This window comes from Trichoplusia ni, chromosome 3, assembly GCF_003590095.1.
Source record: "Trichoplusia ni isolate ovarian cell line Hi5 chromosome 3, tn1, whole genome shotgun sequence".
Classification (NCBI taxonomy): Eukaryota; Metazoa; Arthropoda; class Insecta; order Lepidoptera; family Noctuidae; genus Trichoplusia; species Trichoplusia ni.
Genome location: NC_039480.1, coordinates 19,386,328 through 19,412,549, shown reverse-complemented (window position 1 = coordinate 19,412,549; position 26,222 = coordinate 19,386,328). Strand labels below are relative to the sequence as shown.

Genomic DNA, 26,222 nt, shown 5'->3' with positions numbered 1-26,222 from the left:
AAATTCGTGAATTCTAAACGCTGGCCGAATGTTTATAAAGTTTTATACATTTGAGTGATTTGTCAACGAGGACGACCAAGTAAACGATGGATGGATTGTGTGAAAGACGATATGGCTGCAAAGAGTGTTCCTTGTGAGATGACGTCAGATAGAAAGGTATGGAAGAAGACATGTTGCGCCGACCACAAATAATAGGGATAAGGGAGGGGAATGATGATGATTTGAGTGATTTGTCAGCGTTAGCGCGAGGAGTAATGTAACTTGAGGACCAGAAGTCAGTGTCAATGTCGTTTGCATATTAGTTTTACAACATTATTGTACTTTTGCGCTGGTTTAATGATAGTACTAGGAGGTGGTCTTAGGATATCGGTAAACGCTATCTGGGGTCGTTTCATCTGTTTAAATTAAAAGACATCTTATTTTGATTTTAATTTATTTGATTTCAAGTTGGCACGGATATCCGAGTGGTATAGGTCACCACGCCAAACGCACTGAGCGCGACGACTAGAGGGTTCGGTCCCGGCGTCGGTCAAGAATTTGTGAGATCGAAGACAACTGGATGTTTGTGAATACAGCGGCATAAGGATTGAATTCCTTAATGCGGGAGTGGGTAGTTCTTTTTTGTTTTTCGTCATTACTACACTAAACGATATCCCAAGTTTTCATTTTGGTATTTTAAGTTCGACCTTCTAAGACGCTTTGGACCATTTCAGATCGATGAAAACGCGTCGTGGGTAAGCCAGACAGTAATAGAATAATATTCTAAGTGAAACAATGTTACTATCCCAATGATGGGCTAACTCTTCTCATTGAGAAAAGAAACGACTATTAATCATCTAGCGGTAATTCAGATCTTGCAAAAGCAATAGTAATGGACCGCAAGAATTGTGCAATGATTGCTGTCAACATTTTAGTTTGTTTACCTAAACAGATAAAAAAATATTACTCTATTAAAGTTACGTGATAATCCAAGATGTCAGCTACCTTCATACCAAATTTCATCTAAATCGCTTCAGCCACTTGGGCCTAAAGAGTGACAAACATACACACTCACATACTTTGGCATTTGTAATAATAGTGTGATAACATAAATAGGTGCTTTTACATCAAATTCTTAGCTTATGCTATAAAATGATAAAAGCAAATAACTTTCTTTCTGCACATATAAATTTTAATGTTCGTTTTTAACAATTTCGTCACGCGTTGGTAGCTCCCGTAGGGTAAGAAGACTATACCGTAATGCTTGAATTATGTTTTGACTATAATAAGTATTTTTACCACATTTACTCGACTCGTGATACTAAAAGTTACTATTGCTGGCAGAGCAAAACACCTGTCCCAAAAGACTAGGTTGCAAGATGAAAAAGTAGGCGCTGTTATGACAGATTCGAAATTTGAAATCGTAGAAGCGTAGTTGTTTTAGTTATCGCTTCAAAATGGTTCACTTTTCTCTCTGCTTATAACAGTTATAAGATACGAAAGTCTGTGATCATTACACACAAGTTATTTCGAGTTATATTATCATAAACTCACAATGTTATCATCTCCAGTCCGTATAAACCCAACTGTATAGGTTACAGAATAGTTCGAAAACATCAAAAAAGAGTTTTATGCCGACTTCTGAACAGCTTATGCAAAAGTTAGTCGACGACGAAAAAAAACAAAAGTTTGTTTTCGAAAAAAAAACTATCAAACCGATCGATTTTTTGTGTTTATTTATCAAACGCGTGTAGAACTCTTACTCGAATACCAGGCGTTCATAACCTACAAGGACTTTTAATACGTAAACATTCCCTCCAAAAAAAACGCGTCCTACAAAAAAGGGGTTACGTGGGACCTGCTTCGATAAAAAAAAACTGAGTACATGAGGGTCAGGCCTCCGTACCTCCGTTTTCGTTCAGCGGCGGCCGCCCCACTCAGATAAAACCTTCCTTGGTCTGGGGCAAGCTACCCCGCATTTTTGCCCATACACAACAGTAATAACACTGAGCCAACACGCTCTTCACTTACAATGTTCCTTGTGCTTTTCTTCCTCATACGATCATAGCACGCCGTTTATACATTTACCTATTTTAAAACACTACACTGACACAAGCATCCTCACAGTCACCGACATCGGAGTTTTTTTTTTGGGAGCGTTGTCGCGTGCGTTTGCCGGCCGGTAAACAACTCTCACGGTTTTCACACAACACTAAAACTATACTAAATGTTATTTAACGTTGTTAATTACATTATTTCACTGAATAAATGCGTGTAATGTTGTGTTCGGTTCATGATAATCGCGTAGCGTGGCGCGTTTCGCGTTTGTAGCAGGTACGCGCGGCGTGTGTCGCTCGATCGCACTGGTTTCGTTCGCCCTCGGAGGGGGTCGGGTACGCTGCCGCGGGGGGAGGGCCTGCTTTACCGACCGACAGTATTGCCAGACTGTTTTATCTACATTTGAAACGGACAGGTGGCGCGGTTTGTTGTTTGATTTCTGTAGCGCTTGAAGCGCTGATATTATTCAGATCATTTCACGACAAGCGGATCGGAATATTTTTAATGGTTTGCAACAAAAATGGAGGTTGGATTGGTTTTAGTGAGATCAAAAAAAGTAAAGTCTTTAGGATGCTGTGTTTCACCATAGTACACGATTAAACATGATACTCTTCTTCTTTAATATTTTTGTCCAGCCATACAAATAATAATATGGCTATCAATCGACGTGGGGAAAAATAAATTTTACAGATTTGAATTTTATGTACCAGAAATAATTTAATTTCTTTGGTTTATAAAACAGATATTTATTTTTAAAAGATATCAAATATTATAATCCGCCAAGAGCTGTCCGCAGTCAGGCCTTAATTTTATTTATACTTCATTCGAATAATTAATCAGATAATAAAAAACTCGTTTTCTAAATTTTCTTAAAATTACTTACAAGAGTAGCTATTCGTAGTTGGTGCTTAACCCATACTACCACTTTTCATCGGACTAAGTCGGGTAAAAGCCTGCTTGAAGCGCTGAAGGATCAAAATCCAGCGATGCTCTTGACACAGCGAGAAAAATAAAAATGATAGCATTTTTAACTCCCCTAAAACACCTGACTTTTGATACTTGCAGCTGTTATTCACATTTATATTTCATCCTAAAGACAAAACACATCTTGCCTAGATTTAAGAGGAAATATTTATCTAAAATAACAGGCTGTATTTTTGTCGATAGTGTGTAAATGTTGTACTAGATGGCGCTGTTGTCAGGAAATAAGTTTATTTAGTAAATAAAAATTGAGCAGGTTCGTAAAAGTTGCTGTCGTTGTCTTCAGCCAGTGCTTGCTGGCGCCACACATAACATGCACATAACGGATGGGTGACCATTTGATTGGTTAAAACTAGCCATTTTCTTGGTCTCTAGAAGTGATAGGCATAGAAAATAACTGTACATAGCATATGAAACCGATTTGTAATCTTTGGAATTCTCAGTATATAACCTTTTTTAGAATTCTTTAAGCCGAAATCTGTAGAGTAATTTCGGTTGTAAAATTAATTTCGGCAGGACTTAATTCATTTGAATTCTCGTTTCTAGGCAAAATGTACGGCAGTAGATGGTTCCCTAGTATTCCCTAGTTCGATTTGTAACTTATATTTTACACATTAAATTATTTATCTCCAATGCAATCCCCGCAGACTTTTCTATGTTGTAGAGGGACCAAAAAATTTTATTTCAGCTATTATAAAGAGTCCGATATAATATTATTGTCATTGAATTTCAGCTAATATAGCGCCTCACAAATGTTTTTTATACGGGGAAAAGTGTATTGTTCTCTTTAAGGCTTTTTTAAACATTAAACGTATTTATATTAGAGTGTATATTATTTTAAATGTTTCCTTTACGATTTCTGGACGCTTAACAATACGCCGTGCGAATGTCAACAAGCCACGCGTATTGATGTTAGTGTTGTCACTAAAGAGACTAAGTTTGCTTTAGTATTTTACCGTAATGAGCATTTTAGACGATTGTGTATATATATAATATTTACATTTTGTAGAAAATCAAAATAGGTTAAAGAAAATTAATGTGGAAAAATAATACAAAGAAAAATAACCACTTGACTTTTTAAACAAAAAGTATCATTTTAGGCTGCAAATAAACTGCGTCTTAAATATCTTAATATTATGAATTGATCATCATATAACCATAGAAAACTGTATGTTTAAACGTTATTAAGGGTATTAGGACCCAAGAGACTAGACAGTATGTCTTTATTCCCCTGAAGATGGTAACTTGTCGTGAAGACGTTAGTTGTGTTGTGGTTCGTCGTGCTTTGTTGGCGCTGATGCCACTGAGAAACTCAAATGGCGTAAATGCAATAATTGCTTAGTTGATAGTTTAGCGTTTGAGCCGTTTATGGTTGATTCTTATGTAGTCACTTCAAGTGGCAAAGTCTTGGCTGGATTACATGTTTTTTGGCATGTACCTGATGGGCATTGTCATCAAATGTGTAAGGGTAATTGAGTATGAGTAGATTTATAGCAGGATGGATTTTGTTCAAAGGATAGTGCTTTCGGCGAATAAGAAATATTATTTTTTGCTATCTACATATTAATTAGTTGCGATTCGTAACAATGAAGGTGAAATATGCATTCTTTTAATAAAAGCAGCTGTCTCCCGAGCTCATTTAGTCTAGTTCACAATTAGTAAGATTACACACAACACTAAAAAGTCCAACGTCAAACGCGTTCGCGTATTGATGCTTTAATTTCGCGAATGCCGATAATAATATAAAACGAAAAATACAAAAATATATAAAAAGAATCGTGTCAATTTCTCAAATATATCATAGATTAAACATTAGTTTGTAATAAATGATGGTTAGGCAGCGTAAAACGGTTACACATAAGTCTATAAATAATGAAACTAGTAGCAGTTCGGGAAGTAGCGAGTCGTCTTTTGGCAGTAAAACGTTTAAATTCCTTTCTGTGTGGAAAACCGGCGTCGGCTTCGTATGTTTCTTAATTGCAGTGTATATCAGTACTTTAGGGTACTTGGAGACTAGAGTAAATACTCCTTTCGACGATGACAAGGTAATTTTCTTTACAATATTCAGAACTCTTTCATTCACATTGTTTAGCAATTTTATGTCTTGTTTTTACTTTTTAATTACTTATAGCACAAGATAAGAGTGACTTTCAGTCATGAATTAACTTTTATCATTAATTTTTGCCTTTCGCAGATTATATAAATAATTTTCATTTCATTAAAAATTTTTGTTGTGATTTTATTGAATTTGCATGGTATTCAAAACAAACCTAGTTTAAAGCGATATTAACTTCATTTGAATTTTCGTTGTTGTTACCAATTTCCTCTAAAAGTATAATTTTCCTGACATTTTCCTGTTGAGGTGTTCCTCCATATAAAATGTTATCTCCAACATGAAACAAGATTGGCGTATGACTAATGAAAACTTATATGAGACTGAATGTTGCTTCTGTCATTTAAATTTAATTATTAGATACATTATGTGGCAGTTTGGATGGATTTAAAAAATATTTATTAATTACTGCGATAAAGAAATATATTAAGCCATCGGAAAAAATACTTAACAAAAACTATCAAGTTGGAAATAATCATGTACTAAAGAATAACACATCCAAAATACAAAAAACAAATACATTTTGGCAGTAAAATTCTCATGTTGTGAAGGTTTCCACAAACATTCAAGTCACATGCACTTAAAACAGGCATTTGTAGATCTCACAAATGCTCAATTTTATTGCACTCATAAGATAACACAAATGCTTGTCCTGTGAGAAGATTGAACCTGCAACATTATAACATAACCTTTTGGTTCGACCTCAACCACTTGTGTATTTGTGGAGTCCTAATATTTACTATTGCCCAAAGAAATTTCAGTGGAAGGGTTTGAGGCCTTTGCCCAGCACTGGGCTGGATAGAAAAATAAATTGCTGTTAGATACATATAATGATGGTTTTAAACATTACAGGTTGTCAAAGACAGCGGACTGGCGGTTCCAGACCGCTATTGGGGTACGTACAGGCCTGGTGTGTATATGGGCTTGAAGAGCCGAGAGCCGAGGTCACCGGTCTTCGGTCTGATGTGGTACGAGCTGGCTGCGGCTGCTCAGAAGGGGATCAGGTGAGTGTTGCTTATTTGGGTATGGATACGGTTAACAGGCTGACCTAGCCATCGTTGTTACTGTTAATTATGCTTATCAAGATGAAACATCAATGGTGTTTGATTTTCAGAGCTACTGAATATGTGTACACAAAATTACATAAGAATTGGTCCAGCCGTTTTAGAGAAGTTTAATTTCATACAATGTGACACGAGAATTTTATATATTCGATTTTACCATTGCTATTTGATACTTTTTTTGCTATTTTACGCTGTTTTTGCATCATCATCATCATCATCATCAGCCTATCGCAGTCCGCTGCTGGACATAGGCCTCTACAAGTGCACGCCACTGAGATCGATTTTATATATGTAATGTTTTTGCATATATAAATAATAATGTATGAGATTATACTGTTATAATTAATTTTTAAACTAGTAACATTTTAAATGAACATAACTAGAATCAACAAGAACAGTTCATCCAGTCCAAAGTTCCAATTAAGAAATATAAAAAAATGTCCATAATAGGGATGATGACGATTTTGTTTTGCAGTGACCGTCTTGTAGTTCATTGAATAATAGTCGATACGTATTTTTTAATTTATAACGCAAACCTAAAATGATCAAATTACAATGAATGAAACTTACGCGTGACGTCACGATTGAGTATAAATTTTACTCAATCGTTACGTCACAAGCCCCCTCTACTAAACTTTAAAGCAGTTAATCTTTGTCAATTCTAGTTTTTCTAAAAAAGGATAAAAATACGTGTCTCATACTTTTCAATTATCTAACTGAGGGACTAATGAGATTTTGTCTTTTTTTACACAGTCATCATCCCTATTGTTTCTTAATTTTATTTTATTTTCACCATCTTACACCTACATTACCATATGTTTTATTTTATTGCAATAAACAATTTTGATTTGATTTAAATGCCTTCTCCTTTTAACAACCACTTAGATTAATTAACCAATTTACTAAACCTATTTCTTTATAGACACTGGTGTGATCAGAACGACAACCTAGCGACGTACGGTTGGCTGCGACATGATGGGGTCACATTCGGGGAGCAGCTGATATCAGACCCCCCGCACAACATCACTACCTCGTTTATAAAGACCCCCGGAGGCGAACACGGGGGGCAATGGACGGCCAGGATCAATGTCACTACGAGAGTAAGAATAAAGTCATTTAAATTATGGTCATTCTTGAGGAAGTAGGTTATGTTTTTAATAATGACTAGCTGTTGCCCGCGACTTCGTCCGCGTGGTTAGAAGATATAAGTTAGGAATTTTTGAACGGAAACCCTCGAAGATGAATAATTTTCCCTGTTTTTTTCCACATTTTCCATTGTATCTTCGCTCTTATTAGTCGCAGCGTGATGGTATATAGCCTAAAACCTTCCTCGATGAATGGTCTATTCGACACAAACATAATTTTTCAATTTGAACCAGCTGTTCCTGAGATTAGCGCGTTCAAACAAACAAACTCATCAGCTTTATATATTAGTATAGAGTATAGATAATATGCCACAACTTTCACGCAACGCCATCTAATTTCAAAGTAGAGCTTTTATAATGAGTATTAGACAACTAATCAAATCAAAATCAAAATTCATTTATTCAAATTAGGCTACTAAGTAGCACTTTTTGAAGGTCAGCACCATTTACATTGGACATCACCCAGTTTCGCCCACCCTTCACAATATATAACACACATTGTAGATAAATTACACCCAAACACAGACATTTATATTCATCACATAAACATTTTTCCTGAGTGGGAATCGAACCCACGACCTCCGATATAGTCAGTCAGTGTCTCTAACCACTAGACCAACAGGCCAGTCGACACATTTGAATCTAACGCAGAAGAGAGCAAAAAGTCAATACTTTTGACGACCTCCGTGGTCGAGTGGCGTACGCACCGGTTTCAAGGTGTCGCTAGCTCTGAGTTCCCGGGTTCGATCCCCTGTCGGGTCAATGTAAAAATTCACATTTCTACATTGTCTCGGGTCTGGGTGTTTGTTGTACCTTCGTTGTATCTGAATTCCATAACACAAGTATTTAGCAACTTACTTTGGGTTCAGAACAATGTATGTGATGTTGTCCGGATTTATATTATAAAAGCGAAAATTCGCTTGTTTGTGAAAACATAATTCATATGTACCATTCTTACGAAATTCTTCCTTTCCAGGGCAACGCCAACGTGCCTTTCGTGCTGATCTGGTACGCCGCTTTAGACGAGGCGCTAGGCCCGGCCGCGCCTCTCTCCCGCCTCTGGTATGAGGACGGCGCCATATTGGGTCACACGCCGCAACTACACAACTTCAGAGTCAGCTTAGTGCCGCATAAAGGTAAATAATAGTTTAATATTATAAATACCAAACTACCTCTGTCTGTAACGCTTTCACGTCTAAACCACTGAACTGATTTTAATGAAATTTGGTACAGAGATAGAGTTGACCTTGAGAAAGAACGTAGGATAGTTTTTTATCCCGGACTTTTGAAGAGTTCTCTTGGAAACGCGATATAAGCGACTTCGACGCGGGCGAAGCCGCGGGCGAAAAGCTAGTAAAGCATAAAATAGCTGTCATTTGGTCCCACAGTTTCATCAAATTTGGTTCAGTAGTTTTTATTTGTAGTCAATTGTATGTTTTTGTTGTTTATATTATTGACTACATGTTTCCAGGCAAACTCCTCCACAAGTCGTTTTCTGAGGCGCACGCGCCCGGCCTGCACCTTCTTAAGGAGAAGTTCTACGCTCTACTTAAAGTAGAAAGACATTCCACTTTCGGCAGACTGGCTGTGCTAGGTACTGATGATGAACTCAGTGATAAGGTGGGTCTGATTTTATTTTATGTATTTTTTTTGGGGTTCCGTAAACGATTTTTTTGTAATATCTGTGTAAACATTGTGGAATGCAAATAAATAATATGAATAAAGCGGTCAAGTGCAAGTCGACAAACAATGGTTCTGCATAAATTGGCTAAAGAAATTTATTTATCACTCCCCAACGAATATATGTAAATTGTTTTAGCGATAAAAATACATCATCTGTTATTACAGTTAATCCCTACTTCCCTACTAATATTATAAATGCGAAAGTAACTCTGTCTGTCTGTCTGTTACGCTTTCACGTCTAAACCACTGAACTGATTTTAATGAATCTGGTGCAGAGATAGAGAGTTGACCTTGAGAAAGAACATAGGATAGTTTTTATCCCGGACTTTTGAAGAGTTCTCTTGAAAACGCGATAAAACCGACCTCGACGCGGGCGAAAAGCTAGTGCATAATATTTTTATAATTATTTTACATAATTATTACACATTCTTTAATCTAAAATTTCTTCTTTTCTAGGAAAAAGACATAAACTTCGTGCCAATACAGATGTTGGTCGAGACCCCGTTTGTTCTAGACGTAGTGTACACTAACGAGGACCTCCCCACCCCCCCTCTCAAGGGGGAGGAATATTCCAAGGCGTTGAAGGTACACCAGAAGTCCTTCGACGAGGAGTTTGAAGAGAAGTTCAAGTTGACCGAGAAGGGGTGAGTTTGGATTGTTTTGTTATTGATGAATATCGATATATAGTTTTCTAATAGCCTTTTCCCAACTATGTTGGGGTCGGCTTCCAGTCTAACCGGATTCAGTTACCAGTGTTTTAAGAGGTATCTGCCTAGGTAACTAGGTTGAGGAGGTCAGATAGACAGTCACTCCTTGTAAAACACTGGAACTCATCTGCACGGATAGCTCAGTGGTTGAGGTCACCACGTCAAACCCACTGCGCGACGTGTTAGTTCGATCCCCGCGTAGGACAAGCATTTGTGTGATCCACGAATGCTTGTCCTGAGTCTGGGTGTCTTTGTGCATGTGACTTGTATGTTTGTGAAACCCCCCGCGATATAAGGATGAAATTCCTTACTGCGGGAGAGGCTTTTTTTATATAATAAAAAAAACTTAGCTGTATCCGGTTAGACTGGAAGCGGACTCCAACATAGTTGGGAAAAGGCTAGGATGACGATGATTAATGACCTTCCCCGGCCTGCAGCTACCCTCCCCCGGACGTGGGGGCGGGGCGGGCGGCGCTGGCGGGGCTGGTGGGGGGTGTGGGCTACTTCTTCGGCGCGGGGCGCGTGCGCTCGCAGTACACGCGCGAGCCCGTCCCCTACTGGCGGGCGCCGCTCTACACCGCCGTGCCTAGCAGGTCAGATATAGATCCTTACTAATATTATAAACTAGCTGTCTCGTGTTTAGAAGATATAAGTTAGGAATTTTTGAACGGAAGCCCTCGAAGATGAATAATTTTCCCTGTTTTTTCCACATTTTCCACTGTATCTTCGCTCCTATGAGTCGCAGCGTGATGTTATATAGCCTTAAACCTTCCTCGATGGATGGTCTATTCAACACAAGAATTTTTCAATTTGAACCACTAGTTCCTGAGATTAGCGCGTTCAAACAAACAAACAAACTCTTCAGCTTTAAATATTAGTATAGATGTCGAAGTGTATATGTACGGATGTTTGTTACTCCTTCACTCAAAAATCACTAAACGGACTTAGACGAAACTCGGTATACAGATAGTTTATAACCAGGATTAACACGGAAGGTTCATTCATGGTTTATTTTCCTACGAAATGGGATTACTTTCTTTAAGTAATTAGCATTTTTCTTAGATTTTAAATAATACCATAAATATAACATTTACTAAAATTACAATTAATTTATTGAATTTTAATATGAAATTGTCTATTTGTGTGAAATTAATGTCACCAATGAAATTGTATCTCTTTTGAGAGACAATTTTTTCCATCTCATTTCATTTTACCCCAGATCATTCTTCCCCCGCGGTTTCCTCTGGGACGAGGGTTTCCACGGACTACTCCTGGGCCGCTGGTCTCCCGACATCGCCATGGACATCGCCGCGCACTGGATGGACCTCATCAACGTCGAGGGCTGGATACCCCGAGAGCAGATACTTGGTAAGATTGTGGTCTTACCCCGACTATAGTTACCCCAAACTACAATACATTGTTGTATTGCAGATTGGGGTCTATTGGCTACGAAACCCCATAAAATGAACAAAATTATAAATTTTGGGATTTATTTCAAGAAAAATAGACGTAAAATCCGACTAAAAATACCCCAAACGTTGATTTGACGAGGCGATATTAATTGCTACATCATGCTAGTATACTTTGTTGTAAATTAGGTAATGAAAAATAAATGTGTTTTTATGTCTATTAACCACTTATAAACATAAAAAACGATATCACTTATTAAATAAACAAACGCGGACAACATCACATACATTGTTCTGAACCCAAAGTAAGTTGCTAAAGCACTTGTGTTATGGAATTCAGATACAACGAAGGTACCACAAACACCCAGACCCGAGACAATGTAGAAATGTGAATTTTTACATTGACCCGACCGGGGATCGAACCCGGGACCTCAGAGCTAGCGACACCTTGAAACCGTTGCGTACGCCACTCGACCACGGAGGTCGTCAATTGTCATTGACTGCACAAGACTACGCGTGTGCGAGGCCTGCCCATAAGGCCCGTGAGTGGGAAAGAGAGAGAAACACTGGAATGATTTATGACCTAGTCTTCAGCGAGATTTTAACTATACTATAACAAAACACAAATAATCCCCTGCCTTCTACCTTAGGTGCGGAGGCCCTAGCCCGCGTGCCCAAGGAGTTCGTGGTCCAGAGCAACGCGGCCGCCAACCCCCCCATGTTGCTGCTGCAGCTCGCGGGGCTGGTCAGGAGACAACCCTCACTCTTCGACAGCCCCGGCAAGCACAGGGCGGCTTTGGACAGGATGTTCAGCCGACTTCAGGTAGCCCATCATTATTATGTTTCCCTGGCGAACTACGTACTTATTAACACTTCATGTACAAATTTATTTTTGAAATTTCTCTTACTTTAATACTGTTTAAATCTTCCCTGGGCTGCTAAGAATATTTTGAGACTAAAATTAGCCAAATCGGTTCAGCCGTTCTCGAGTTTTAGTGACTAATGAACACCGATTCATTTTTATATATAAAAAATACATATAATATTTTTTCGTACAAAGTTACATTTTAAAACAAAAAAAATATAAAAGACAGTAAAAGATTTAAAAAATCTAAAATCGCATGTTTTTTAAATGTCTCTCCTCCAAACTCCATTCAAATTTGATCAAAATAAATCCAGCCATTTTTATGATTGTGAATTGCATTGTCATCTAGGTTGAGGAGGTCAGATAGGCAGTCGCTCCTTGTAAAACACTGGTACTTAGCTGAATCCGGTTAGACTGGTACCCGACCCCAACATAGTTGGGAAAAGGCTAGACCGACGTTGATGTGATGAAACAAGCTGTTCTTATACCTACATGTTAACAGGCCTGGTACCAGTGGTTTCAAACTACCCAAAAAGGTGAAGAACCGACCTCGTACCGTTGGCGAGGCCGCGAAGATGATGGGTTGCAGCTGAACCCCAAGACTCTCACCTCAGGACTAGATGACTATCCTAGGTAAGGGCTAGAATATATACTTGTGGTACTTTTTGTGGTAATAGCAAATGATCGTACTCATCACACAAACATTTGTTCTGGATGGGAATCGAACCCACGATCTCTGGTATAGCAGTTAGGGTCACTAACCACTAGACCAAGACTACTTGTACTTTTATAATATTAATTTTGTAACTTTATTAACTCTTACTCACGGTATTCAATTGTGAATTTATTTTAGATTTTATTTCCCGACGTTTCGACACGTTTGCAGGTATCATGGTTGCGGGCAGACTCATTTAAAATTCGTAAAAGTAGTTTCGTTTCAATGTCTAACATTCATGTTTTATTGTGTGTGTTCAGAGCTAGCCACCCATCGGATATAGAACGCCACGTCGACCTTCGATGCTGGATGTATGCTGCGGCTGATGCCATGGCCACCATCGCGGATGTCCTGCTCAGGGACTCCAGCAAGTAAGTACAGAGGTCAGCGAGACCACAGACATAAAGAACGAAGGAGACTTGAAGACAGAGGGACCATTGGGACCTAAGGCGCTATAGACTATATTATGATTATCATTAAAGAAAATGGGTGTCGCGACCACTCTTAACACTTAGGGGGATGAAACATTGATGTTGTCATATTCCTAGACCTGCTCAATAAACCAAATTTCATGAGAATCGGTCCAGCCATTTCGGAGGAGTTCAATTTCGTGACACGAGAATGAGAATTTTATAACATCATCATCTTAACCTTTTCCCTACTATGTTGGGGTCGGCTTCCAGTCTAACCGGATACAGCTAAGTACCAGTGTTTTACAAGGAGCGACTGCCTATCTGAGCTCCTCAACCCAGTTACCTGGACAACACGATACCCCTTGGTAAGACTGATGACTGACTGTAACGACTGTCAAAGATGTATGAATAACAGCCGGGACCCACAATTTAACGTGCCTTCCGAAACACGGAGGTACTCGTTATAACAAAGATGGTCACCCATCTGCGGAACAACCGCGTCAAGCATAGCTTAACCTGTGATCGATTCACTTTTGCGGTTAAACCTTAGCCACGAGCAAGAATGAGAAGGATGATTTAGGGCCGAATTTTTCAATCGCCAGATAACTTTTATCTGACGAATATGTTTGACGCTTTGACAGCTTTTGTATAGGAAATATGTCAAACGGCCATATTTATACCTCGGATAGAAGTTGACTGATGATTGAAAAGTCGGCCCTTAGACAAACATCTTATTTGTGGGCAACAGCTAGTATATTAAAGATTTAGTGTATGAAAAATGTCTGAAAATGCTTGCGTTTTCAGATACGAGGCTGTTCGTGACCAGCTCGCCGATGAAGACCTTCTGAACGAGCTACATTGGTCACCTCACACACAGACATACGCTGACTATGGTGAGTTACAAAAATAATAGATTAATAGAATTTTAAGGCCAGACGGAGATGGCGGGATGACTTCGATGCGTTCTTACTGAACTGGTCACTCGCGGCTCTTGAGAGAGACAAGTGGGGAGGCCTCTGCCCAGCAGTGGAACATTCCAGGCTAGTAATATATGTAATTAAATTTCAATACCCATGTTTTTAAATGTGACTCTATTAAAATTTTATCAAAATCAGTCCAGCCGTTCTTATAAATTGTAAATTGCATTGCCATCGGGTTTGAAGCTACCCTGAAAATTTCAGCCTGCTAGCTTATCGGGAAGTGCCTCAAAATTGAGTTGCAAAAATCCAACCGGAAAGACAAACAAACAAGAAAGTGAGTGTATAAAAACGTGGGAAAAATAGGCAGTGTACAAGTATAGAAAGAATAATGTAACAAATATATCAACTGCACGGATAGCCGAGTGGTCGAGGTCACCACGCCAAACCCACTGCGCGACGTGTTAGTTCGATCCCCGTAGGACAAGCGTTTGTGTGATCCACGAATGCTTGTCCTGAGTCTGGGTGTCTTTGTGCATGTGACTTGTATGTTTATGAAACTCCTATACAATGATTAAGTCCTTTAACCACTCGGCTACATCTGAAATGAAATCATTTATTTTGTAAATAGGATATTTTATCACTTTACATGTCTTTTTTGAGAACGATGGAGTCGACATTTCCTATCTGACTACCCTAAGAAGAAATGTCGAAACAAACTCAGGGGTCACCAGTCTCTTTTAAAGTCCAGACAATTTAAAAAATCAAGACAAGTAAAACTGTTTAAGATTTAAGAGACACACTAACGTTATTTTCAACTCTATTCTCATAACTTCAAGGTCTACATTCCGATGGAGTACGCTTAGTACGTCAGCAACCGAAGCAACCGGGTGAGGCTACACGCGTTGTTCGTAGTGTCACAGTACCGCCACAACCAAGACTCGTCACTTCCGCCTTCGGTAAGCCTTTTACAGAATGATTTTTGACTGGCCTGTTGGTCTAGTGGTTAGTGACCCTGACTGCTATACCGGAGGTCGTGGGATCGATACCCACTAAGGACAAATGTTTGTGTGATGAGCACGATCATTTGTTCTGTGTCTGGGTGTAATTTATCTAAAATATGTATGTATTTAGAAATATATAAGTATGTTTATCAGTTGTCTAGTACTCATAATACAAGTTCTGCTTAGTTTGAGACTAGATGATGTCGTGTGAAAGTTGTGGAATATTATAAAAAATGATTAATGATTAAATGATGCAACGGTTTACTCACGCGTACGTATCGGGATCGCCCGAATAGTTTCGGACACAACCGGAGTCCTTAATCATGAGCTGACGCGGCGATAAATACCTGTGAGTAAATCGTTGCATCATTTTTGGTAAGCATGTTATTTATTTATTACACTATGGAAGACTTACAGCTATACACGGTGATTTTTTAGTCGTCTTACAAAAGTAGCCCAGTTCATGTATCCGACGTAAAATACCCCTAGGCGCGATTATTATTTTTTTATCATCAACTAAGATAATAAGTACGAAGAAAAATTAAACAAGAGAAATCTGAAATATAAAAAATGATATAAACGCCGCCGCCCGCGCCCCTCACCATTGTTACAAGGCTCGGACCGCGCTCGCAACAGAGCTGTGTATCTAAAAAACTACGAATTGCATCATAATATTGAATAAAAATTGCATTTTAAATTTATTCAAATCTCATAAATACCTATTTTTTTATCATGAACGTGTTCTAGTCATTAGATACATGAATTTTGTAAGAAGACTAAAAAATCACGGTGTATAAAAACTAAAAATACCAAAAAAAAGGTCATAATCAACAGAAAGACAGTTAAAAGAATAATACCGCACCTTGTACCCTGCACTTATGTGGTGTGCAATAAACAATATTCTATTTTATTCATATACGCTGTTTTAAAAACTTTAATAATATTGTTTATTATTTTTAAAAAGAGTAAATTATGGAGTTTCTTGCCGGTTCTTCACCATAAGAACGACACTTTGGAACCGCGCAACTAGAGTCATTATTGTAACGTTTTAAAAATGCTTTAAAGACGGCCTATTTGAAATAAAAACTTATAATTTTCGATTCTATGTGTATATAAAACCATATTTTCATTAATTATTTTTAATTAATACTAATTGTCTCTCCCCAGGCTACGTGTCTCTCTTCCCGATGTTATTAAAAGTCCTGAAACCGGACAGTGACAAATTAGGCAAGATATTAGAGGATCTAGACAAACCTGACTTGTTGTGGTCACCTTACGGACTCAGGTAAGTCTGAATACGAGTCTGACTGTCTTAATGTTGTTGCGACGTTCAAAGGATTTGATTGAAATGCGATATATTCGGATATTTCTAAGTGAATAGGGTATTTTGATTAAATAAGAGATTCGTAGCATTTAAGACGTGCGTGGTAATGAGAAGCTCGTAGCAAATGAAATACTCGTAGCGAATGAAATACTCGTAGCAAATGAAATACTCGTAGCAAATGAAATACTCGTAGCAAATGAAATACTCGTAGCAAATGAAATACTCGTAGCAAATGAAAACTCGTAGCAAATGAAAAACTCGTAGCAAATGAAATACTCGTAGCAAATGAAAACTCGTAGCAAATGAAAAACTCGTAGCAAATGAAATACTCGTAGCAAATGAAATACTCGTAGCAACCAAAACATTCGTAGCAATTGAAAAATTCGTACCATATGTCAAAAGTCAAATTCTTTACTTCAAATAGACCAGTATATGGCATTTTTGAACGTCAAACAATTTATTTATATTCTTAGAAACCAGAAGTGAGGACAGGTTTTTAAAAAGAAAGCACGGTTACGTCACAAACAATTTAACCAAATCATTACAAAGATAACTTAAAGTTAATACATCAAACTCTAATGACTGCAAAGGAATATGAATGGCAATTATTGAAATAACAATATGGCTGCTATGCTGAATAGATACAACGAAGGTCATGTTCCAGCGAAGCCAGCTGACACCGGAGAGAGAGCGTTGCTAAGCGCGCTCCGTCTTTAATAGCGGACTGTTGTCAAATCCCAGGTTCGAAAGAGGTTTCACTAAAGGTCTTGAAGGAGGTTTCACCTTGAAAAGAAGGTTTCGTTAACAATATAATATTAAAATCTAAAGTGTTAGTCTATAGGTCAGTCTCCTATTGAAACTACCGTTTCCTATCTATGAAAGATTCATAACAAATTCCACTTTTCATTCTATCTTTCTCTCTTTTCATCCTCAACAGGTCCCTATCGAAGTCCTCGCCTCTATTCATGAAACGCAACACAGAGCACGACCCCCCATACTGGCGCGGCCAGGTCTGGCTCAACATCAACTACTTGGCCCTGTCCGCACTCCGCCACTACTCGCAGACGGGCCCTCACGCGGCCCGCGCCAGCGACCTGGCGGCCAGGCTGCGCGACAACCTCGTCCGTGAGTACAACTCCTACTGTCTCGCTCACACACCTACAGGGATTTCGTTATGATTTGGTCAAGACTCAGACATAAATGTGTAAAATTTTGCTGAATCCCAGAGTTAGACCAGTCCCGGACTTAAACGTATAGCGGAATAGGGATGATGACAATTTTTTTTTTGCAGTGTCCGTCTTGTAGTTTTTTGTATAATAATGGATACGTATTTTTTAACTTGTCCCGCAAACATAAATTGACCAAATTACAGTGAATGAAACTTACGCGTGACGTCACGATTGAGTATAAATTTTACTCTATCGTTACGTCACAAGCCCCCTCTCCTAAACTTTAAAGCAGTTAATCTTTGTCAATTCTAGTTTTTCTGAAAAAGGAAAAAATACGTGTCTCATACTTTTCAATTATCTAACTGAGGGACTAATGAGATTTTTTCTTTTTATACCCAGTCATCATCCCCATTAGTCCACTCCCGGACTTTGCCCACATTTTGTTGAAGTCCGTACTGAATAAGTTGCAAATTGAGTCAATATTAATTATAACCTATATTTTCATTTCCCAGGTAACGTTTTGAACGAGTACAAGCGAACCGGGTACTTATACGAGCAGTATTCGGGAGAGGATGGCAAGGGCTCAGGGTGCAAGCCGTTCAACGGCTGGACAGCATTAATAGTGCTTATTATGGCGGACGATTATTAGTAGGTAGAAAGTAGATGCCGAGTGCTTGGGAAACCCAAACCCACTGAGCGTGTTGGTTCGAGCCCAGGACAAGCATTTGTGTGATCCACGAATGCTTGTCCTGAGTCTGGGTGTCTTGTGCATGTGAGTTTGACTTCTTTCGCAATAATGAATTTATTTCAAGAAGATTAAATTCTTTAGTGCGGAAGTCGTTTTTTCTTGAAAAAGAAGATTGTTACTATAAGTTTTTGAATGATGGTCTTAGTATTAGCAGCTGTTAGCTGACTATACAATAGGGATGATGACTGGGTATAAAAAGAAAAAATCTCATTAGTCCCTCAGTTAGATAACTGAAAAGTATGAGACACGTATGTTTTCCTTTTTCAGAAAAACTAGAATTGACAAAGATTAACTGCTTTAAAGTTTAGGAGAGGGGGCTTGTGACGTAACGATATGGTAAAATTTATACTCAATCGTGATGTCACGCGTAAGTTTCATTCACTGTAATTTGGTCAATTTATGTTTGCGGGACAAATTAAAAAATACGTATCCATTATTATACAAAAAACTACAAGACGGACACTGCATAAAAAATTGACATCATCCCTATTGTTATAAATATGGGCTAAGTGAGAAGGGAGTAATAGGGTAATTATCTTAAAAAAATCTAAATCTGTCAGAAAAGTTAAGCCATAAAAGCACTTTAGATGATGAAATTAATAGTAGTGGGGGCTAGTGACATCACTTGCTAGTAAAAAGCGTACTGGTAAGTGACGTCACACGAGATTTTGTTTCACTGTATCGCCTTCATTTTTTGGTTACAAGATAAAGGTAAACGCATATGGTTTTTTCTAAATCTGTCTGATGGAATATAAATTAATAGACTTTTTTTTGTTAAATACCCTATTGCTAACTCAATTGTAAGTTTGTTATTTGTGAGAGTATAAGACAAAGGGAAATGATATCTGTCGGTTTATATGATTTTCTACACCACAGTGATGATTCACTAATTATTTATTAAAAATTATTTCACAACTTTCACACAACGCCATCTAGTTTCAAACTAAGCGGAGCTTGTATTATGAGTACTAGACAACTGATAGACATACTTATATATTTCTAAATACATACATAATATAGATAAATTACACCCAGACACAGAACAAATGATCGTGCTCATGACAGAAACATTTGTCCTGGGTGGTAATCGAACCAACGACCTCCGGTATAGCAGTCAGGCCAAACAACTTAACATCGTATTTAACGGGATCGGAACGGGATCGGGGATAGGATTATAAAAACCGACAGATATAGGCGATTGACAAGAAAAAGTGAAATAAAGTTTCTAAACTAAAATTATTTGTATACAGTAAAACGCCGGTAGTCCGACAAATATTAACGAATTTGTCGGATTATAGACTACTGCCTACGACCCCCTATAGTCGGAATTATTTTACAAAAGAGAGCCTTGTTATCCGACAAATTATAGATCCAATGTAATATACAAATACGCGTTGAGCACAATAGTAATGATGCGTACAAGTTGTAACCTGTTCAATCGTGAATTAACGAATACATGTATCTTACAGACGATGTTGGATTACAGGGGGTGCCGGATTAGCCAAGGCCCGGATTACCGGGACTCCACTGTAATTATGTAGTGTCACCAATATAAGGCGGTTGAAATCAGATTTACGAAATACCAGAATTGGTGTTCAGTATGTTTTAATTATACTCAATTTCAAGCCTATTTCTATAGTCACTATCGTGACTATTAGCAGTGCCGGCGTTAGGGGGGGGGGGGCGTGATGGGGCGATGGCCCAGGGCGACAAACTCTGGGGGGCGCTAAGGTCTGAAGTTGGAGTCTCTTGCCTCTCCTGGCGCAAACCCTCAGAACTGTGCTCTACGCTAGAGGTGGAATACTTCCACCGCCAAACGTAACGCTAAAGTAAAGATGAAATTCTTAATATAATTTTACTTGGGATCAGCAAAAAACTAACACATGATATTGCTTCCCTCAAGTGGGCGCCACAATATTTTCGCCCGGGGATTCAGTGGTCCTTACGCCGGCACTGAGTATTATTAATTATTAAACGATGCAATGCGGGGTCACGATTCGTCGCGTCAGCTCATGATTAAGGACTCCGATTGGGTCCGAAACTAGTCGGGCGATCCCGATAAATACGCGTGAGTAAACCGTTGCATCATTTAATAACAAAACATATTTTGTTAATATTTCAACAGCAAATCATTAATTTGATTATGTAATTTTGAAAATCTTGACTTGACTTATATTGGTGTCTGTATCAAAATGAATAGTGATATGACATTCATGAAAATTAGGTTAAATAATTGAAAAATTAGCTTCCAATAAAAGGTTTGTAATAGTTAGACGTAGGTTACAAAATATGACAGTTCAAAAATGTCATTTTGAAAATCTCCAATTGAATTATTTCGCTGTACCGTTGCTAACCTATAAACATTGCTTTTGTATCTGTTGGGTGGACAGGGAGGTTAATATTGCAAAGTCAAAACTATTAGAAAGTTTAATTGCGTTGAAAATAGAAGAATAGTGAATTTATCGAAAAATTTTGAGTTCGTGACAATTTGTTCTGGTAAAGTTTGGTTATATTTTAAATGTCTTTGAACTAAATAACTACTTATCTCTTTCTTGAAAACTTGTTACTATCCATGCTAAGACAGAGGTGTTTGAAAATATGACAATTGTGAAACACATTTGGATAATAAGTCTCAAACTGTTATTAACAACTAGCTGTTGCCCGCGACTTCATCCGCGTGGTTAGAAGATGATCATACCTGCCCTATTTTTTCTACATTTTCCATTGTATCTTCGTTCCTATTAGTCGCAGCGTGATGGTATATAGCCTAAAACCTTCCTCGATGAATGGTCTATTCAACACAAAAATAATTTTTAATTTGTACTAGTAGTTGCTGAGATTAGCGCGTTCAAACAAACAAACTCTTCAGCTTTATATAGTATCGATTTCAAAAAGATACCATTGAGCTAATGTTTAAAATAGATAGTTTACAATTTGAAGAGTAGATAAATGCTAGATTTCAGATATAAAATAGTTGAAATTCATAAAAACATAAGCTCTTATGTAAGCAGATTTAGATAAACTAACGTGAGACCTGGGTTTTATTTGACATGACGTCTTTGTATGCATATAATCACTTCAAATTACTGTCCCCTGCAGAGTATTATTATGAATTCACTTTAATTTTATCAATTTCTTGCTTGGGTCTCGTTTTCAAACTCTATTACACTATCATTATTATTGAATACGCAGAAAGTACTGCGCATCGGATAATACATGCTTTTAAATATAATCTATGCAATTAAAAATTAAACGATAGAAATTGAACTTGCGACTCCTAGCTACGTCTGTTTAGAATCGTAAGACGAATAAGTTTATTTTTACGAACCTAACCTTCAAATTTGTTTAGCTTATCTAAAATACTGTACTGATTATAACATTCTTTAACAACTTCTGGATAAATTAATATATTTTTCTATAGTTAAGTAAAATGAAATGTCAGATTTGTAAATCGCACAATGAAAGACATAGGTAATATTATTGAACTTTAAATGTGGTATATTATTATTTATTTTATAATTTCATTTTCAGCGTTGTACATTTTTGTAAATAGTTTTTATTGTTAAATAAATGATTTTGATGAGATCCATTGTTTTATTTTGTGTTACTAAGGAGATAGTTACTGTGTGTCGTTCTTGGGGGTTATTTCAAGAACTCAACCGATTTTGGAAATTATTTTTTCCACGTTTTTACACACTCACTTTTCTTGTTTGTTTGCTTGTCGTCATGAGACCGAAAGGCATTTTTGCAACTCAATTTTGAGGCACTTCGTGATAAGCTAGCAGGCTTGCAAATGCAATTTAATTACTATTAAAAAGGCTGGGCCGATATTGATAATTTTTTAGGACATTTAAAAACGTGGATTTCGATTTTCTATTCATATCTTAATCCTTTCTAATCTATTAATTTTTATTAAAATGAAAGGACACGTTGAGTGTTGTAGCATCAGTCGCGACCGTGAGCAGGTTGGCGAGAGGTGAGACGCTGCCGCCCACTGCCTCCGATAGCGCGTCGGCCTTTCAATACCATTTAAAGTGTCCTTTTATATTAGTAAAATAAAACCATAATAAAACTTACTAACAACTTTAATACTATCTAACAATTACAATTTACACAAACACTACTCCGCTGTCTTGATCTCATCTCCTTCGTACAACTTTTGCTTCTCAAACATCAACCGAAGCTGTTCCGTAGCTGATATTGGCAGCCTGTTGTTAGCACCAAACTTGGTATTCGGCAGAACTGTGGTATTTAATTCAGGGTCTTTGAATGTGAAGGGAGTCCAAGGTCCTTGGATGGATGGGTGGTCAGTATACTGGTATTTTCGAAGTCTTGTGTCTGCGTTGTTGCCTTGCTGTGTGCGGCAGACTTCGATCCATTTTGTTATTTCTTCGTGAGTTTTGTTGTGACATGACATCCAGACACGGTCGCCGTTTACTGCAAATAAGGGTAGTTTAACAAGTGTGTGTATGTTTTAAAATGTAATTTTATTTGTGTTGGTTTTACATATTTAAAACCAACACAAATAAAATTACTATTATTGTTAGCTATTTTCATTTTTTTATGACTCCTACCATCCTTGTGTCTTTGGGATTCTAAGAAATATTCAAGTCATGACTTAGAACAATTATTCCTGTACATAAAAAAAGGTTTGAATTAATATATTGTTGGACTTATTTCATGGGACTAATTATCACAGATGTAGTTATAAGCCCCAGGTTGAATGACTTTTATTTAACTAATAATTCAGAAGTGATGACTTATTATTTTTTAACGGATTGCAGGGCCCAGGTCCTACAACACAGGAAATTCTAGTGTGGGATCTAGGGCATAACCAATAATGTTAAAAATTCTAGCAAAAACCTATTTTTTTCATTTTCAACTTACAATACTCAGCGACCACAACAGGGGAGCGGTGTCTCCGTGGCTTCAAGTACACCACCACACCAGGGTTCACCTTCGCGAAGTCCACCAGGTCTTGTTCTATGAAATCTCTGAAATAGCATTAGGACGACATTAGAAATGTAATAATGATGATCTTTGCTGTTCGTTTTTATCAAATCATCGCTAATATACGCATTTAAATTCATCTAATTGGACAAAACCAAAACTATTTATGTAATACACACGCCATCAGTAGAATACAAGCTTAAATAGAGTTTAAGAGCAATCTAACAATATCTAATAGATAAAGCCTAACATTATTGTTTATTCAGAAATACGACTATTTAACACCACATTCAGTTAGAGCATAAGAGTTCATACAAAATTTCCTTTTAGACCTATTACTCAATACTCAATACGTTTATTGCATTCCACAATGTGAACTTAGGTGGTAGGTACATAATAAAATACATTAGTTTTGGAGCATTGTGGGCCCTGTCGGGCATGACAAAAATAAGAATTTGGAGGAGGGCTATTAATAACATTTTCAGTTTTACAAATTAATAATAATATAGGTACCTAAAGTATTTCTACAATTCTTATCTACATTTGGTTTTGGTATTCATATCTACATTATCTACATTTCTATGAATTTAAATTATAAATACATTTTATTATTATTCTATATAAATTAACACTATTTATTACTTGTTCTATGCTCACAAATAAAGAGGATTGTTTGATTGATTACGTTATTCTACTGTAACGACACTAAAAACTAAAACTAAGTGTATATTACCTCATCCCTCGGCTCCCGCCGCTGCTTTTACAGAATTTGAACACAATTCGTTGTAATTGACAGACATATCGGCCGACACCATTCTGCAAGGGCGCCCGGACGAAGCCAGGCTTCAAAAACATATTCTTTGCAGACATTTTGTCTGAAAAATAGCTATTTTCTTTGGTTTCTATTTATTGCTGTTTTGGGTAGTTTGAGGTTAGAATTTGTTATGACATATGATTGAGAGCACTGTCAGATTTAGAAAAGCGTTTTGTGTCGACTCATTTATTATTTAATCCATTTCAACATGTTCGATATTTCTAGAGAATAAATGATTATATTTAATACATATGGAAATAAATAAGGGTTATACCATAAATCCACCAAGTTAATTACCATTACTTTTTCAATAAAACGGATCCCCTGAATTTTAAAGTCAAGGCTTTTCACTAATTTTCTAATGGCAGGGTTTTGGTGCCAGCCCCTTAGTACAAGTATACAAGGAACGGAATCGGGTGGTGCACCATAGCATTTGTACCAAATTGAATCTTGCAAGATGCATTTGGTACAAATGTTATTCTTAAGTTAATAACAAATTCCGCAATCAGTAATTTGCTTCAATTTGATTCAAAACTGTCTAGGGTAAAAATCACTACACCCAGTGATAACTAATCACTGTTTATTTTTAACCGACTCCAAAGAGGATGTATGTATGTAATGTATATGAAGCATATGTGATTTTTATTGTTTTTTTTTTGTATGTATGTTAACACAGAACTGATGATTTTTCATTAAACAGGAAAAAATTGTCATTTTGACCGATTTCATCAAGTTGGGCTCAGTAGTTCATTATTTGACATTAGTTGTATGTTGTTGTTATTTAGAGTGGGAATAAATAATAAAGCAAGGTCATCATTTCAAAATATTTATTACAAAAATCATATTTACAGCGATAACGATTAAATACATCTATTTAATAAATGTTTAAATAATGCATTCGAAACGAACGAATGTTTACGCAGGAAATTCATAACCTATTCGATACGGCCGCAGAGATATTACATAACCAGTAATTACAAAGCAATTGCAAAATTTGCACAATTATTGTTGTCAAAATGATAATTATTTATGTCTGTGAGCAATATCTGTGCAATTTTTGCTCAAGTTTCGTTTTTATGTTAGTCGTAATACAACTGTCAGATAGAAATATTCTAGTTAAGTTATTAAAACTTAAAATAGGTTATGTATTCCCGCTTTTCAGCCAAACAGTCGTAGAGACACTTGCATACATAAAATACTTAAAGATATTGCACCTTTTTTCACAATTTATTTATTGCACATCATTTTAAGGCCTAATGATATCGTATAATTTACTCCATGAAGATTAGCTTTCAATATATTTAGGACTATTGGCCATCTTTGCCCAGCAGTGGGACTTAATTATTAAACCCACAAATAATAACTTAAAACTAATCCTCCGATTGACAAAATAACATAATCCTAGCAAAATTGTTGACACACCTAACGGCCATTTTGATGACGTCATTCGTCACTATGCTTTTAATACAAGTAGTTTTTTAAATTCTGTTTTTACGTTAGGATAATGCTATTTTTCTTGTCTGCTTGCAATTTTTAGCAATTATACACCGTGATTTATTTTAGTCGTCTTACAAAAGCATCCCAGTTCATGTATCCAATGACTAGAACACGATCGTTATAAAAAATTGGTATTTATGAGATTTGAATAAATTTAAAATGCAATTTTTATTCAATATTATGATGCAATTCGTAGTTTTTTAGAAACACAGCTCTGTTGCGAGCGCGGTCCGAGCCTTGTAACAATGGTGAGGGGCGCGGGCGGCGGCGTTTTTATCATTTTTAAGAGTATATTTCAGATTTCTCTTGTTTAAATTTTCTTCGTACTTATTATCTTAGTTGATGATAAAAAAAAAATAATCGCGCCTAGGGGTATTTTACGTCGGATACATGAACTGTGCTGCTTTTGTAAGACTACTAAAAATTCACCGTGTATGATCCCATTTAATTAAATTGCTTTCATAAATAGTTTTAAAGATATTAGTTTATCTTATAAATAACCATACTTACTAACAAGTACAAGGAGAAAGGCATACATACAAAACATTCTTACATATGACTATTTTTAAATTATTTGATCAGTAGTTTTATATGACTCAGCCATATTAAAAACAACACTTTTGAATAGGAATAAACAACATTTCCTAAATATATTTTTGTGTGATCC

The 26,222-nt window shown here is 37.0% G+C and overlaps 2 protein-coding genes across 2 annotated transcripts; one reads left to right on the top strand and one right to left on the bottom strand.

Moving 5' to 3' along the window:
- Positions 1-4,679: 4,679 nt before the first annotated feature.
- LOC113492303 (mannosyl-oligosaccharide glucosidase) lies at positions 4,680-18,304 on the top strand. The gene is made up of 16 exons (XM_026869748.1): positions 4,680-5,063; positions 5,984-6,135; positions 7,118-7,295; positions 8,317-8,476; positions 8,812-8,960; positions 9,480-9,667; positions 10,168-10,323; positions 10,950-11,098; positions 11,790-11,962; positions 12,507-12,637; positions 12,980-13,090; positions 13,937-14,025; positions 14,889-15,008; positions 16,221-16,338; positions 17,315-17,502; positions 18,059-18,304. Exons 1-16 carry the CDS (start codon positions 4,845-4,847, stop codon positions 18,193-18,195), a joined length of 2,418 nt encoding a protein of 805 aa, XP_026725549.1. The 5' UTR covers positions 4,680-4,844; the 3' UTR covers positions 18,196-18,304.
- Positions 18,305-22,363: 4,059 nt separating this feature from the next.
- On the bottom strand, positions 22,364-24,217 carry LOC113492302 (39S ribosomal protein L43, mitochondrial). Its single transcript, XM_026869747.1, has 3 exons — positions 23,978-24,217; positions 23,182-23,288; positions 22,364-22,731 (listed from the first exon to the last, which is right to left on the bottom strand). The coding sequence occupies exons 1-3, from the start codon at positions 24,112-24,114 to the stop codon at positions 22,415-22,417; spliced, it is 561 nt and encodes a 186-aa protein (XP_026725548.1). The 5' UTR covers positions 24,115-24,217; the 3' UTR covers positions 22,364-22,414.
- Positions 24,218-26,222: the final 2,005 nt, after the last annotated feature.